At 38.8% G+C, this 17,109-nt stretch overlaps 1 protein-coding gene across 4 annotated transcripts in view; it reads left to right on the top strand.

The window, feature by feature from the left end:
- LOC105463327 (RasGEF domain family member 1B) overlaps positions 1-17,109 on the top strand; it is a 789,062-nt gene that overhangs the window by 283,139 nt on the left and 488,814 nt on the right. For all 4 annotated transcript variants that reach the window (XM_071093572.1, XM_071093570.1, XM_071093568.1 and 1 more), the window contains exon 2: positions 10,856-10,903. Coding sequence is in view for 3 of the 4 variants with exons in the window: in XM_071093570.1 (XP_070949671.1) it covers positions 10,856-10,903 (48 nt within the window). In the remaining variant the exon portion in view is untranslated. The remainder of the gene's footprint in view (positions 1-10,855; positions 10,904-17,109) is intronic.

The raw sequence follows: 17,109 nt of genomic DNA, 5'->3' as shown, positions 1-17,109 counted from the left end.
AACTGAGCTGCACTAATAGAAATTTTAATAAAACTGGGCTGAGCTAGGGCTGGGAGGTTTCATAAGCAATCAGAGAGTGTGAATGTTCCTCTGGGTGCTCTCTGTGCACTTGGCGTAATTCTTAGGACTGAAATATAGTATTTAATCCAAAAAGCTCACAGAGTTTTCATAAATGCAGTTTAATTTAAAGTCTATGCAAGCACATGCGGTACATAAAGCACAACTTTCTGGGACTTTTAAGCCTCTCTACAACTTAGATAAAAGTTAAAAGAATAAAATCTTTGATAAATTTGGTAGCATGCTCATTTAAATTGTTTACCTTCAATGGAAATCCAAGTAAAGATTGAAACTCCACCTGCCTTTCTACATACTCAGTTTTTCCTTGAGGATAAATAAGAAGACCTGAAGAATTATTGCCATCTGGAGCTTAGAGGTCATCTAGTACAGTGTCTTCATTTTGCAGTGAGGAAACTTAGAGCCACAGAGGAGAAATGCCTTTTCCAAGGTGCATTACTGTTAGCGTCAGTGCTGGGAAAAGAATTAAGGTACTTGCAGTAGGGTGAAACCCCACATTGCTACTATTGCTGGCAATAAAAAAAAGCAATATGACTCAAACACTACAGATTCTTCCAATTCCTCCTTCAGACCTCTTTAATCCTGCTAGAGTTTTCTTTCCAAAAACAAATCTGATTGCATCATTCCTTCCATGTTAAAGTCTTCAGTGGCTCCTCTGAATAGTAGCCAGACCCCTACCTATTTCTGTGGTCATATGTACCCAACCACTGACCCTCATGGGCTACTTAACCATGTGCAGTCCTGGGACTCATCTTCTCTCATGCCTTTTCATTATGTCTTCCTGGGAGACCCGTCCACCTCCCTGGTACTTAACAACTCCTGTTCATCCTCCAGAATTCAGCCTTGTACTGCCACCTCCCAGAAGCCTTCCTGCACCTTCTCCCTTTGTGCTCCCATATTCTATGCGGTTGTATTTCTGTTATACCTGCCACGCCGATTGACGACTGTTTGCTTATATGTTTGACTATTTGCTTACATGTTTGACTGTTCAACTAGAAGATCCTTGAGTACAGAGAGAATGTTTTACCCATTTTGACATCCTGAGTATACAATGTCTGGGGTGTATAGTGTTCAGTAAGTGCTTATGGAATTGAATTGAACACTAACAACAAATGTAGAGAATTGTGAGTCTCTAATAGAATATTTAGATGAGAGTATATCCTATGAGCTCTCAACAGTTTGAAACTAGACTAGTTCGTCCACCTCTTCTGCCAGTTTTCCATAACCTTTGGAGAGACTGGTCAACTTGTTATTCCCTAGGGACAACATATGCATTTATTCTTCCCACTGTGTCTTTGTCCATGACATTGTCTCTGACTGGCAAGCCCCTCATTGTTTATTTAGCAGTTATTGACTACCTTTGTGTCTGACATTGTGTTGGGCTCTTATCTTTTCCTTCCTAAACAGGCCTCTACTGTTTGAGGCCTCCTCAAGTTCTACTCACACTTGTATCTTCTTCTAATCAATGGTCTCAGTCCTCATCACTTTACTTCCTATAGGTATGGCACATTTGATATTTAATAAATGCTACCTTTTATGGTTATTTTTCATTCTGGGCATATTACACACCTGTTCAACTAAATTATAAGGCTCTTGAGGGCAGAGCTGTATTTTCAGCAGCAAACTTTATGTAGAGTCTTAATACATGTTGGTCAATGATCGAGAGGACTTGGGGGGCACATTTTTATGCTGAGGCTCTGTCACTGTGCAGTGTGTTTGTGAGGATGCTATTCATGGAGACAGGTTAGGATGGCTGTGGTCAGGGATTCTGGAATTGAAGGGCAACTTTGGGAAGCATAATTGTCCGAGTTCATTAAAAGTAAATATCTCCCAGATGGAAAGATTAGATCATGTAGACATTTCCCCAAATTGCAGTGATTTATAGGCTTAATACCATAGCAATTAAAATCTGATTGGGATGGGGAATAATTTATCCGAAAAAATAAATAGAATTTACAAAGGAAATTCTCAAAAAGCATATTGTGAGAGGCTACTTTATTTAGCCTTTAAAAAGCTACAATTATTAAAATATTTTAGTACTCATTCACAAATTAAAAAATATTTTTCTTTTGTTGTTTTATCTATGCGTGCATGTTTTGTATTATACTATCATGCAAATGTAAAAATTGCCTGTAAACAATCTCATTTTGATCTGAGTCTTCATTTGAGGTAATGGTGGAAAAAAGCTTTAATATGCTTTCCTTCCCAAACACAACAGGGCAAGAAACTGGATTACAGTGAAAGGAAAGGCATTGAGAAGTATTTTTTTTTTTTTTTAAATCATGGTCCCTTCACATAAAAAATAATTATATTATTCCAGAGAGAACACAAAACAGAGGCAAAGGGCAGAGTTTTTCTATAGATATTGTTAGGATGTCCAGTTAGCCTTTTGGGGGTGGGGAGATGGGGAGAATCTAGTAAAATAAATACCAAATAGATTAAGTAATTAAGTATAAAAATCAAACCACAGTCCAGTGTGAAAAAAACCAACCGAAGATTTATCAAACTCTGGAGGGGGTATACTTTACATACGTGGGGCTCAGAAAGGGCTTAGTGATGGCTTCATTGCACGTGAAGATCTACAGTACTCATGCTGACCCTGTCCAGCACTGGGTCCCCAACGGCAACCGGCATATATCGGGTTCCACGGTTACTTGTAAGAATGTGGGGATGCATGGAGTGTAAATGAACGTGTAGACCTTCAGACTGATTGGCTTTGAGAGTTCTCTGTGTGCATATGTGTGTTTTGGTTCCCTGTGAACTCTAGAAAGAGGAGAGAAGAGGAAATGGCCTCATGGGACTTCCGTGTCACCACTTCTGACACTTCAGGGCTGTGTCATTCTTCATGTATTATTGGAAGGAGGTGCAAAGGAGGACAAGATCTCAGAACCGAAAGAGAGAGAGAAAAAAATGCAGCTCTTTTAAGAATGTAAGATGGGGAGTGGGATGTGGTGGGAGTGTATTTCTAAATGGTTTTTAAGCAATTTTAATCATCTTTCTATTTCTGTGGTGGCAAATAAAATGTCTGCCTCCCAGGCTTCATGTCTTTTTCTCTAGCTAAAAAGCACTTGTAAGCTGGAAAAGAAGCTCCTCCATCTGGATTTTTGTTAGTTTTATAACTGCTTCATTACAGACATCAATAGGCCCATTACACTGTAGTTATAGCTGGCTTAGTTGGCTTTCTGAGGACAGAGCTGTATCTGCCTGGCTTACCCTTGTATCCCCTCCACTTATCTATTACCTATTTTAGAGTAGAAACTTGCAAACATTTGTGGAATGAATAAATAAATGCCTATTGTGTATCTTCAGAGAGTAGTAAAGACCTCTAAGACATAACCCTTGATTTGGAGTTTATCATGTGAAAATATCTGACCTTTATTAACACTTACTTTGTGACATTGTGTTTTCAGAGAACGCTCACTATTAAACTTTCTTACATTAATTAGCCTTAGAGACATACGAATCCAGAATACATTATAGTCATTTGTCTTGGACTTGTTCATGTACTGAGTTCATTGTTTTATTTTGAGCATAGCTCCTTCTTCCCCTCTGTACTGTAAGTTTATTAATAGAAATAGGAGCTTCCTAGCTTCAGTGACATGCCTGAGAGGGATGTTCAAAAGAGATAGAAGGATTCATCTCCTAAGTAATTTGTATGCTTGGAGTACCACTCCTTAGAAACCCTGCTCTTTGTTGCTAACGTGGTTCATGATAGGGCTGGCATGCAGGAGTGAAGGCAACCAGGGAAGACAGGGAGAAACGGGAGCCTAGAACTAAAGCCCTCCTGTCCCCACCCCAAGACTAGGCAGGTGTTAAGGGTGGGCCAGGTGGAGGCATTAGCTAGCAGTGGGAAGAAAGAACAAGGCAAGTAGGCAGACCACAGCACCCAAGCAGTCTTGAGGCAGTCCTGGAAGAGGGTGTAAATGTAGACAGTAGGCGGAAAGGCATCTGGGAGATGAGTTAGTGTGGTGGTTAAGAATAGTAGGTTTTGGAAGCAACTCAAGTGTCCATCAGTAGATGAACTACAGACCGTAACTCCCTTGTCCTCTGCCTTCCACTTTGGTTTGTCCAATGGACACTGGCAGCAGGTGATAGGAGGGTTACAGGAGAGAATCCTCCAGCTCCTTGCCCGCTGGGCTGCATACTGGCAGCCACTGTGCCCCTGTAGTACTTTCTCCTGTGGCTAAAGCTCTCTCAGAGATTGCCTGTGTGGGGTTAGTGATGATAATCACTTCCTACTTTTGTTAACCTGGGGTGCCTCCCCATCTCTTATTGGTTTCATTAAGCCTGTCTGCACCTCTGTACAACTATGCTTGATTAAACTCTCTCCAGAGAGCCCCGTGTTTCCTGCTGGGTTCCTGACTGTTGCAGTGATACAGTGCTATTACCAGAAAGAAGGGAATGGATGCAGGGCAAACAATAACAACAGATGCCTGGCAGCAACTGATGCTGACCCACTACGGCCCCCTGGATTGTAACTCTCCAGTCATCTCCCACGGACGGGATTGGGCCCACAGCTCTCCAGTTACCCCAGATGTGGGAAGAGAAAAAAAATTGGAAAAAGAGAATCTAGAAGGGCCTGACAGCAGCCCAGAATGCCCAGAGAGGAGTTTTGTCCTAAGTGTTTGTACAGATATTCCTCTAAAAGGAAGGACTCCTTACATTTCTGTTGGGAAGTCAGGTACTTGCCGTTTCCCTAGTGTGGACGAGGAGGTGGTGGTCCTACATTCTAAAAGAATTGCAGTTCAGAGTGTCATGGGCCTTTTGAATTTAAACTGTCTTCATGATTTCTTTTAAAGAAGATTGGATTGAAAACCAACTCCCAAATCAGAGGAGTATCTTCTGTCAAGACTGTGTAGTCAGTCTTGACTGCGTTGTTAGCATCCTGCAAATTGTGAAGTGACAAACACTCTTGTTTCTGAACTTTCTATTTTAGCCATTTCTTCTTGTGTGTCATTCCAGAAAACAGGCAACACATGGATGTGAAGTGGGAGACTTTCTTAATGTCATGTCAGCTCAGAGGTGTCCCTTGTCTTCCAAACAGGTTATTACTCCCATGAGTTATTGGGTTGCTAATCACCCCATTTACAGAGTGATCTCGTTACATTACCCTGCAGTGTTCATTTAAGGGCGCTTAGACCAAAGCCCATGTTTAAGAGTGCTCCCTTGTCTGTTTCATCTTGGGGTTTAAATTGAATTCTCTAATGTTGGTAGAGCAACCTGAATCATTTCGTAATTCAGCTAAAAATAGCAGAGGGATCATAAATGCAGACCCCTTTCTCGATGTGAGTACTATCATGGGTGGGGAAAATGCATAGTATTTGCTGGGAGAGGCCACTTAAATTCCCTTTTGGTTTCCATTAAAGTCCTGCATGCGTTGTACTCAGTCACAACTGCAGGCTTAGATGTCAGAACACTCATTTTCATAAATAGACCTGGAAAACAATCACATTCAACCCTTGCTGTTTTGAACTCTAGAGTAACTTTAGAGAACACACTATTTTAACTAACACTTACTTATAAAAGTTAAGGTCAAAATTCCAGACAGTTTGTTATTCAATTATAGAAGGAAATCAGGGATTTCTTTTATAAGGTTTTCTGCTGCTGCTCCTGTCTCTTTTGAGTATGTGTGTGTATGTGGGAGTCAAGGTTAGGCTTGTTAGGTAGGCTATTTTTATTTAAATGTGTTGAAGTCTACAATAAAACATTATATAGACATTCCCCAAGTTGCAGGCGTGATGGTTTCAAGGTTACTTCATGGAGCTGGAGCACTGGCTGTGCAGGCCCTGAGGGCCTGTGGTCCCAAAGGGGTGGCTGTGGCGTGCTCCATGGCATCTGGAGGTGGTGTTCCTATTGATGATGAGCTGACGACTGGATTGGAGATGCAGGTCATGATGGTTGCAGGGAAGGGACTGGACCTATATAGTGTATTACCCCCAAAGGCAGTTTCAGGCACCAAGGAAGACCCTAATTTAGTTTCCTCCATCACCAACAAGAGTATAGCGGGCTGCATCTGTGAAGAGGACAACAGTGCTGTCATCTGATTTTGGCTGCACAAAGGCAAGACCTAGCAGCAATGCCCTAGCTGTGGAAGCCATTATAAACTGCTGCCCCACCAGGTGGCCCACTGAGCCCATGCACGAAGTTACTCAGAATGTGCTGTAAAGTTTCTTCTTTCCAACTAAGACTAGCTCTTGTATTGGCTGATATACCAGATCAGGCTGTATACCTGATCTGCGAATGTTTCCTGTATATGTGGTACCAGTTACAACATAACAACTCCTCCCCTACCTTCCCCACTGGCAAGCTATTCTGCTCTGCTCTCCTTTCCTTCTTGCCATTCATTAACTCCAGAGAGCAATCTTGGGGTTCTTGGACTCTAATGCCAGCTAAAGTCTGACTTAGGCACATTTCTGACCTACTTACCTCTTCTCCATGACTTTCCTTCTTTCTTTTGAGATAATTATTCATGTAGAATAGCTTTCATTGCCTTATCTTTCCTTTCTTTTTGAATTTTTACTCAATTTTTTGAGAAAAGCAAGTTTTTTTCCTTTTCATTTTCTCCCCATTTCTGCGTTTTCCAAGCTAGGAGACAGGTGAAAATAGGCAATAGTCCATCTTTGGTGGGAGCTGACCTGGGCCAGTGTGCCTGCCTCAGGAAGCCATCTAATAGCCTTTAGTTACCTTGCTCCTCCTTACCACTAGGAGTCCTGAGTGACCCTGTTCATAGATGCTAAAGATCAGAGCAATGCTGGTGATGCATTTGAACTGAGAAAAGCAAAACTACCCACTTGGGAGGGAAGGGTGAGGGGCATCGGTCACATTAGCTGTGAATAGCATGTCTTGAAATTTCTGTAAAGGCCTCTTCAGAATTCCAGAATTTCTACCTTGGTCTTCATCTTCTTCAAATTAAATATACATTTTATTTTACACTATTATTCAAGATATATGGAAAAAGTAAAACAGGTTCTTAATTGATTTTTATTATTTTCTACTTTCTTTAATTGTCATTAGTGTGGTAGTTTACTGCTTTTTATTGCAATTGCATAGCATTTCAGTTATATTAGTGATTAAATAAGCCTTTGTGGTATAGCCTATAAAATGATCTCTATAGGGAAAGTAAACTCTAATCTTTAACACCTAACTTGTGAAAGAAATTTTTAGAAGGCCACTGGATTGTAAATAGGAGACCCACTCCATAGCATAGTATGTGTAATGCAGATGATCTTTATTAAGCCCACCCTCCATTCTGTCAAGACCCAAGAGCTCATTTAATGTCAAACGAAAAAGACATTTCTTTAGAATTGAATTGACTTTTAATTCCCTATAGAAATTGAGGGCTTTTCCTTTAAGTCATGTTGACTGTCATGACTTTGAGTTGTATACAAAGGCCATATTCATGGATGTTTGTGGGATTTAATATGGTATAGAAACCCAGTCAATTTTCTAAAAAATATAAATACACAGTTTGTGGGCTTTTTTTTTTTTTTTTTTAATTGGAGATGTTAAAGAACTATTGTAGATCTGCTTTTGGGCTAGTGTGAATAATTTGCCAACATTTACCCTGTTTCACTTCTCCTAGCCCAAGTTACCACTATCCTTGGTAGGTGAGTGGTTCTCAAATTGTTCTTTGTAGACCATATATCTATTTCAGTTCTCTGGGCTGCTTGTTAAAATGCACATTCCAGGGAGATATCCTACACCTACATCTTCTTACTTGGAATTTTTGGAGTTGGAGTTGGGAAAATGGAATGGTTAACAGCTCCCTAACTGATCTTTATGAACTCTAGAGTTTGAGAAGAATTGATCCAGACTGTCTTTCTCAGAATTTACATGGTTGACAACGAATGTGATGATAATGGTCCATTTTGATTCAGGGCTTTGTTTTGCTGGATCTCCGTTTTCTGGATTTTTGACTTCTTCTTTGGAGTAGATTTGTATTAGTTTTCTAGGGCTTCCATAATAAAATACCACAGGTTGGGTGGCTTAAATAACAGAAATGTATTTTCTCACAGTTCTGAGAGAGACTAGAACTCCAAGATTAAGCTGTCAGCAGGGTTGATTTCATCTGGAGGCCTCTGTCCGTGGCTTGTAGATGGATATCTTTGTCTTCATGTGGTCTTTCCTCTGCGTATGGGTATTGTTTGTGTCTTAATCTCCTCTTCTTATAAGGATGCCAGTCATATTGGATTAGGGCCTGTCTGTATGACCTAATCTTACCTTATTTATCTCAAAAGCCTGTATTTCCAAATACAATCCCATTCGAAGGTACTGGGTTAGAATTTCAACATATAAATTTTAGTGGGAAATAATTCATCTCATAACAGTCTAGATCTCAAAACATGATGCGAATAAGTGAAAGATGAACACTTGATTTCATCTCAAGTTTCTTTCCCCATCCTGGCTCTGTTCATTCGAAGGACATCTACTACTGATTGGCCTCTCTATTGGTCTCTCTTGTCTAAGGCAGCAGAAGGGAAGTAGGGACAATGACAACTTGCTTTTCATTGGCCCTGTTCCTCATAAGGTTTGTTTCTTTGCTTTAGGCTCAACTGTTATATAATGACTAAGGGTGGCAGTTCTCAAAGGGAATCTCAGAAGTAAAAACTCTTGTAATAATATTAAGAAGATATTCTTTGCCTTTTTTATTGGGTGACATTTGCACTGATTGTGTAGAAGCAATAGTGGCTAAAACTGTTGGAGCTTTAGCATGACTTAACGCAGTAGGACCAAACTGTATAGTAATCTTTATAATTTCACCACTGTGCATTTGCACTGCAGAAAAAAATGTCTGTTTCACTTAAGAATGCCCTTGATGAAATACTAAAAATTATTAAGTTTGTTAAATCTTAACCCTCGAGTACACATCGCTTTAGTATTCTGTGTGATAAAATGAAAAGTATGCATATAGCACTTTTGCTCCATTCAAAGTTTCAGTGGCTGTTTTGAGGAAGAGCACTGTGCAATTGAATTGTGAGCTGAAATAGTCTCTTTTTTCATAAAAGACCATTTTATCTTGAAAGAACAAGAGATGAACTATGATTATTTAGATTCAGGTGGCTGGCAGATATGTTTGCAAAAATGAATGAAGTAAGTGTATTACTTCAAGGAAGCAACTGATGGTATTTGTTGCCTGTGATAAAATTCAAGCTTTCAAGAGAATATTAGAATTTTAGAAAGCTTGTATCTGTTACTATGAGCTTAATAGCTTATAAGCAGTTGAAGATTTTTTCAGTGAGATTCGTTATTAACGAAATGTGATTTTGGGGATATTATATAATGAAATGGGTCAACATATGGGAATTCTACATAACTCACTGAACCAGTGTTTTCAAAATGACCAATACAAGATGCTACAAAAGATCTATTCAAACTGTAAGATAGACCAACACATTTTAATGTAACAGAGTATAAAATGTTATGGTATGATGTTCATGCAGATTGTATATTGCAACTTAACCCTTAAGAAATTACCACTTGCTAAGTTTTGGCATATTATCAGAGAAGAATATCCACAATTTTCTGAAAGGATCATTACAAATACTCTTTCCTTTTCCAACCTCATATCTGAGTGAGGCTGGATTTTCTTCATTTATTGAAAGCAAAAACCTATCAAGATAGATGAAATCAAAAGCAGTTATGCGAATCTAGCTATCTTCTTTTTAAGCTAAACATTAAATAAATTTGCAAAAATGTAAATGTCCTCTCACTATTTTTTTCTGTTTTGGTGTGTACATCAAATATGTTTTTTTAACATGTAGTGAACTTATTCTTGCTATTTTAAGATGAATTAATAAATACATGTTTAAAAATTTCTCAACTCCAATTTCTAATAAGGTGAATATTAGTAGATATAACCCATAAAAACAAAAGCTTTTTGGCAACTTCAATACTTTTAAAAACTATAAATGGACTTTGAGACTAAAAAGTTTGAGGACTGCTTACTTAGGAAGACATTTTTCTAGCTATGTTGCAGCAAATGATTTAGAGTTAACTTTGATTCATAGTATGTTTAAAGAAAAATATATTCACCATGTGAATACTAAATATAGTAAGCTTTACTTGCTTTTTTCTCATTGGGAGAAAAATCATAATAATGTTCCATATCAAAATATTCTCATGCATGGCTTAATGCCTGGTTTACCTTTGCTAAGCCCAGATCAGTTTAGATAATCATGAACAAACTGGAAGAAAAAGAAGCCCTGTATAAGAACTAATGTTTTTGAGAGCTTTTTTCAATGTAATGAAAATTTGTTTAACAGATTAAAATCTGCCCTATAGAAGCGCACTTGGAAATCTTCCCATAAGCATATTCTTTTCTTCATTCTGCCTGTTTTGTTGTGTTCCAATTTATAGGACATTTGTTTCCTTCCTTTCCTTCTCTTTTTTCTTTCTTACCTCTCCTTTCACTCACTTTCTTCCTTTTTTCCCTTTCCTTTATTAGAGCTGCGGGCATTTCTTTATATGCTGCAGTTTTTGGTTTCTGCCAGCGTCCTCTAAGAAAAGATGCTGACCTGGTAAAGATGAACAAGGCATTGCCAAAGTGTAGGTCCGTCTTTGCATTCTCAGCTCTAGTACTTAAGTAGTATATAAATTTCAAATTTCAACACTGGAGTCTGTGCTGTGTTTCTAGTCTTAGATTTCTAGATGCTATGAAGGAAGTTTAGGGGAAAGGATTTTAACTTAAAACTTATACCTTCTATAAGAAGAAATGACTTCAAAATACATTGTACTACTATACTGTGTTTTTCATAGATTTCTTTCTCATTTTTTCCTTTAGTCTAAAAGTCATTCCCGAGTTGGCCTGAAATCAAGCACCAAGCAAAAGGTATGTTTTTTCTTCTATATTGTTGCTTTAAAAAATACTTATTTTGGGTGGGTGCTTTTTTTTTTTTTTTTTCCCCCTCCTGAAGAGAATGACTTGTCTTTGGACAGCCAGGGCATACCCAGAAACAAAGTAGTTCTTATTCTCATTTGCTTTGCCTTCATAATAGCAAAACTGAAATTGGAAAGGGATCCTTGAAATGAAATGTAATTTGAGGGAGATTCTTGAAACCCAGTGACAGAACCAGAGAATTTTCCCATGACTTACAAGCAATTCTGAAAGCAAGGTCAGAAGATACCATACTATATTCAGCTCTTTTATTTTCTAAGCACTTCACAGTGAAGGAATTTGTTCCTATCTCAGTTCATATTTTTACTAAACTTTATTCTCTCAACATTTCTTGTGGAGACTGACCCTCACTCATGACCTGTGATGAATTGGTTAAAACACAAGCTCTGAGAGTCAGAAAGAATTGGTTTCAATTCTTGGTTCTGCCACTTTGCTATGTGATCTTGAACATATTTGTGTAGAGAAGATGATCATACCCACTAGGGTAGTATATGTTAAGGAGAAAATGAGATAATATATGTGAAAACACTTATATCCCACTACCTGGTGTAAAAGAGCCTTTTAATAATTTTGAGGTTCTATATTTTATTGATAGTTTAGAAATTCAAACAATTGAAAACTTGAAATTTCAAAATATTAATTTTCAAACGCACATGAATACACGCATACACACTTAAATTATGTTAATTCCTGGCGATACATAGGACAAGTTCAGAGAAGTTCATGTTTAACTTTAGAGAGGTTCATATTTACATATTCTTCCAGTGTAGAAGTTTACACTGATGGCAGTACTTGCCTAGCCTTTCAGAATAATGGACACAGTAACTCAGAACACCTTTCTTGATGCCAATTGTCAGAGAAAAAAACACTGCAAAAATTCAGAGCATCTAAGAGGTGCTGAAGAGGATTAAAAGAAGCAACATATGTGGAAGCACTAAGCCCGTGCCTGTGTCAACAGTCGCTGTTTTTGTTAAAGAAACATTATGTTGGTCGGGAAGATGGACAGACCCAGGTTCCCACCCAGCTCCAATACTTACCACATAAAAAGAGCTAACATTGATATGGCAAGCCCTATGCTCCAGGTACAATACTAGCATTTTACGATGAACTCATTTAATAGTCTCAGTGACCTAATGAGGCAGGTGTTCTTGTTTCTCAGGGCTTGTCAGGAGAATACCACACCAATTATTGGAGAAGGGAATATAACTGGTTAATCGGTTGTCATGTTTTAACAAGGTAATGAAAAGGGTAAAAAGAAGGGTTGAAAGAGAGCTGTAAGGTATCAGGTAGGTAGCAGGCAATTCCAGGGAGCAGCTGCCGTCTCCAGGGCTGAGGGAGCAAAGTAAAGAGCTGGGATTACTAACACCTCCTAGACACTTGGAAGGGCCCCACAGAGCTGAAATTCAGACCTCTGAGGAGGGGGCAGGTGCCAGTGTCCCTGAGGGGCACATAATGAGGCTGATTCTGGAAAAACTGCAAACTGACTCAGTGACTCTGTAGCAGGGAAAAGAGGATGGTATTGCCGAAGCGAACTTCATAGGAAGTGCAAAGGAAGGAGCAAGTTCTATGTTCCTCCTCCGGCTCTGCCCCTCTTGCTAGCGCCCCTACTGTCAGATGTTACAAGAAGCAGCTGACTCAGCAGAAATATGGTTCTCAGAGTTCCAGCCCCAAGCATCACAAAGCAGATTATAGAAAGGTGGGCTTGGAGATGAGCGATGATAATTTAGTAACTGGCACAATCATTAGCTCCATTTTTCAGATGAAGAAACCAAGGTACAAATATATTAAGCTATGTTTGTCCAGACACACACAGCTAGGAAGAGGCAGAGGCAGAATTTAAACCTAGTCAGTCTGGATCCAAAAGTTTATGCTTTTAACCCCTTAAACAAGTGACTATGGACAGAAATACTTTTCTGAGTCCTTTTTAAAATGGAGATAATACTTCTTAATGTGTAGGGATGTCATAAGGGTTAAACAAAACAATATAAGATATGTGCCGATCATACTTCTTGGCACATAGTAGGTTCTCAGTAAATACTAATTCTTGCTAAATATATTTTTCTTGTTTTAAGTATGAGAAGTTCATTTTGCCTTGGTGACTTTATGTGTAGTTTTAAAAGTATCTATATTGCGTTTGCCCTGGAGTGGTTCCATTGCCAGTGAGTTGTTTATTTAATTGATTATTATTTCTCCAACTTTGCATATTTTAAAGTTTTCTGTGTTGGAAAGTAAACAGCAGAGAAAAGTTCATCCTGGAGCTTGATCAGCGGAGGCTTTATTGAGGATGTCCTTAAAAACTGAAAATTTATCAGGGCCTATGTCAGAGCACAGAACTGATCTTTCACTTCAGATTTTAAGCAGTGGGAGAAATCATTAAACTTATTCAATCTTTATTTAATGCAACAATTATTTATTGGTGGCTAATTATACTGAATGCTGTGCTGGCCATCAAGGGTTATATAAACACTGATAGATGGACCCGGCTTTCAAGTCTGTTTCTTACAATTTAGTAGTGAGTATGATGCAACATCTCAGCTGCACATTCTCCCTCACTCTTTTTCATCTTGGCAGGTGTGTTATGTGTGTGTGTCTTGCTACATAGATGTAATGCTATCTTGTGGGTAAAATATCTATTAGGCCTACTACCGAGTTGACCTGTGTCCAAGGGAGATTAATGGGTGTAGGGAGGTATGAGGGGAGGGCAGCTGCCTCTCCTGAAGGACAGTCATTCATTAACTGGGGAAGAGACAAGTGTCAAACTAGACACAGGGAATTAATGGGAAAGGCTGAGAGGCCAGGCACACTGGAAAGCTCTTGGGCCCCTGGTGGTAGGTGGTAAGAAGTTTGCATGCAGGGATGTGAGAGTTAAAGGGTCCAGGCTGGATACCATGATGCTTAATGGGCCTTTTTGCTCTAACGTGGTTGATAGCTTGGGAGACAGGGTCTAGGACAGCCAAGACCTTAGAGTCCTGGTAGTAGGTAACTGTGATAAGATCAGGAACCTCTTTTATATAAGTCAACCTTCTTAAAAATGGTTTATTCCCCCTCTCTGTTTACTTTCTTTTGTTTAAAAGTGCCAACTGCCTGAGTAGCCCTAAATGAACTAAGGGAAGAGCTTTGTGTGGTACTTCAGTCAGAACATTAAGGGGAAGCTGGCCTTAGAGGCCAGCAAGTTCTAGTGTTGATGTCCAAGATCCTCATGAGCAAATTCCAAGGCCATAGTCATGTGGTCAAGATCTTGTAGTTTTTTCTGGAAATTCTGGAAAAATTAAAAAGGTTAGGTTTCATGGAGATATATTTTGTAGGACACGGAAATACCCAAAACCTGTCCTTGATCCCTGTGGCTCAAGAGAATCAGAGGATAGTAAATGAATACAGGACCAAAACTTGCACATGAATATTGTTTCCCTAATGTAGAACTTCAGTGAACTGTGCTGAGAGAAATAGAAGACTTTTGTCTCCATTCCATAAAATCTACTCACTGCTCCCTAAGTATCTTTTCAAGAGTAATAACAATAGTAAAATAGTATGCAGTCAATGCTCTGGTTGCTTTACAAACATTCAGTGGCTGTATTGTTTTCATTAAAATTTTTTTTTCAGATTATACTTCATTTTTAAGAGCAGTTTTAGGTTCACAGCAAAATTGAGTGGAAGGTACACATATTTCCTGAATACCCTCTGCCCCTTACCATGCATAGCCTCCTGCATTGTCAATATCTCCCACCAGAGTGATACGTTTATTACAACTGATGGGCCTGCATGGACACATCATTATCACTCAAAGACCTTACCTTACATTAAGATTCATTCTTGATGTGTTAGGTCATTCTTGTGTTGCTATGAAGAAATACCTGAGACTGGATAATTTATAAAGAAAAAGGGTTTAATTGGCTCATGGTTTTGCAGGCTGTACAAGCATGGTGCTGGCTTCTGCTTGACTTCTGGGGAGGTCTTAGGGAGCTTGGCAGAAGGCGAAGTGGATCAGGCATGTCACATGGTGACAGCAGGAGCAAGAGAGAGCAAGGGGGAAGGTGTCACACACTTTTCAACAGCTAGTTCTTGTGAGAACTCACTATCACGAGAACAGTACGAATGTGATGGGGCTTAACCATTCATGAGAAATCTGGCCTCATGATTCAGTAGCCTCCCACCAGGCCCCCCTCCAACATTGGGGATTACAATTCAACATGGGATTTAAAGGGGACAACATCCAATCTATATAACTTGGTACATTACACTATATGGGTTTTGACAAGTGCATAATGAATGAAGTATATCATTACAGTATTATATAGAATAGTTTCATTGTCCTCAAAATCCTCTGTACTCTGCCTTTCATCCCTTTCTCCCCCCACGACTGACAACCACTGATCTTTTCAGTCTTCATAGTTTGCTTTTCCCAGAATGTCACATAGTTGGAATGATACAGTATGTAGCTTTCTCAGATTGCCTTCTTTCACTTAGTAATAATGCATTGAAGTTTCTTCCATGTCTTTTCATGGCTTGATAGCTCTGAACCTTTCAGCACTGAATAATATTTCATTGTCCGGATGTACCACAGTTTATCCATTCGTTCACTGAAGGACATCTTGGTTGCTTTCAAGTTTTGGCAATTATGAACAAAGCTGCTATAAGCATTCCTATTGGATGGACATAAGTTTTCAACCCTTTTTTGGTAAATACCAAGGAGTGTGATTGCTGGCTTCTATGGTAAGAGTATGTTTAGTTTTGTAAGAAACTGCCAAACTGTCTTTTGTATTCTCATCAGCAATGAAAGTTCTTATGATTCCACATCCTTGCTAGCATTTGGTGTTATCAGTGTTCTAGATTTTGGTCATTTTGATAGGCATATTGTGGTATCTAATTGTTTTAATTTGCATTTGCCTGATAACGTGATATCTTTTCATATGATTATTTGCCATATGTATATCTTTTTTGGTGAGGTGTCAACTAAAGTCTTTGGACAATTTTTTAATCTGGTTGTTTTCTTTCTCATTGTGGAGCTTTGAGAGTTCTTTGCGTATTTTGGATAATAGTTCTTTATCAAATATTTCTTTTGCAGATATTTTCTTTCCTGTCTGTGGCTTGTCTTTGGATTCTTTTGACAGTGTCTTTTACAGAGGAGAAAATTTTAATTTTAATGAAGTCCAGCTTATCAATTTTTTCTTTCATGGACCATGACTTCAGTGTTTTCATTCCATTTTTTTTTTTCAGAAAGAAAATTGATTTACTAAAGCCTGTAGTTAATAGAGTGTTTTAAATATCCTCAGTCCCCCAGCCAAACATTTCACCATGCCATGGTGTTCTGTGAATTTGAGTTTACTATATCCTTTTTCCTATCAAACAATCTTCTCAGATCAGATAAATAAACTCACAGTAAGTTACACTTGATTTATATGAATTCAAGTCTAATATCTCTTAAGGGTATTTGCATTTTAATAGGTAGCAGAAGGGTACATGTTAGCAAGTAGGGTACATGTTTTGGTTGGTAGAAAGACCTCATCTTTGCTCTTAAAATTACATTGTTTACCTTCAAGATTAATTCAGCAGGAAACATTAATTGGTTAGATGACCTAGGGTCACAATGCATGTCATTGGTAGGCAGCCAGTACTCCAGTTTGGAGCACTGAGGCTGGCACTTTTGTATTCAGTCCTTGATCTTCCTCCAACCCCCATTCCCCATGAACCTCCTCACTTATGAGTGTAGTGTCCCTCATTCCCACTCAACCACAAACTCTCCTCCAAACAGAAGTTGTATTTTGTTAATATTTGTAATTTTCCCAACTTCATTCTCTTTTGCATCTAGTGTCTGAGAGTTTCATAAATATTGATAAGAACACCCTGTGCCCCCCCTTTCCAGGAGAGCAAACCATGCCATGAACAGTGGTGGTGCCTAATGTTAGTCTCAGGCCCCTGGAAAAGTAGCTTTTAATTTTTCTCGCTAAAGACTAAAAAAGGCTCTTGAACATTTCTTGTGTTATTCTTGTTTTCTCATTCGATTCTGATGCTCCATTAGCAGTGTTCTTTTGCCCTTCTAAGCTCTCCACTCAGTCTCCCCTCCCTTGCCCTCATTCGAAACCTCCTTCACTTTCAGCATCCTGCACCAGAGTGGTACATTTGTTATTATCAATGTAGTTATG

Source organism: Macaca nemestrina, chromosome 3 (genome assembly GCF_043159975.1).
Source record: "Macaca nemestrina isolate mMacNem1 chromosome 3, mMacNem.hap1, whole genome shotgun sequence".
NCBI classification, from domain to species: Eukaryota; Metazoa; Chordata; class Mammalia; order Primates; family Cercopithecidae; genus Macaca; species Macaca nemestrina.
The sequence above is the reverse complement of the archived record's forward strand: the minus strand, read 5'-3'. Positions and strand labels throughout refer to the sequence as shown.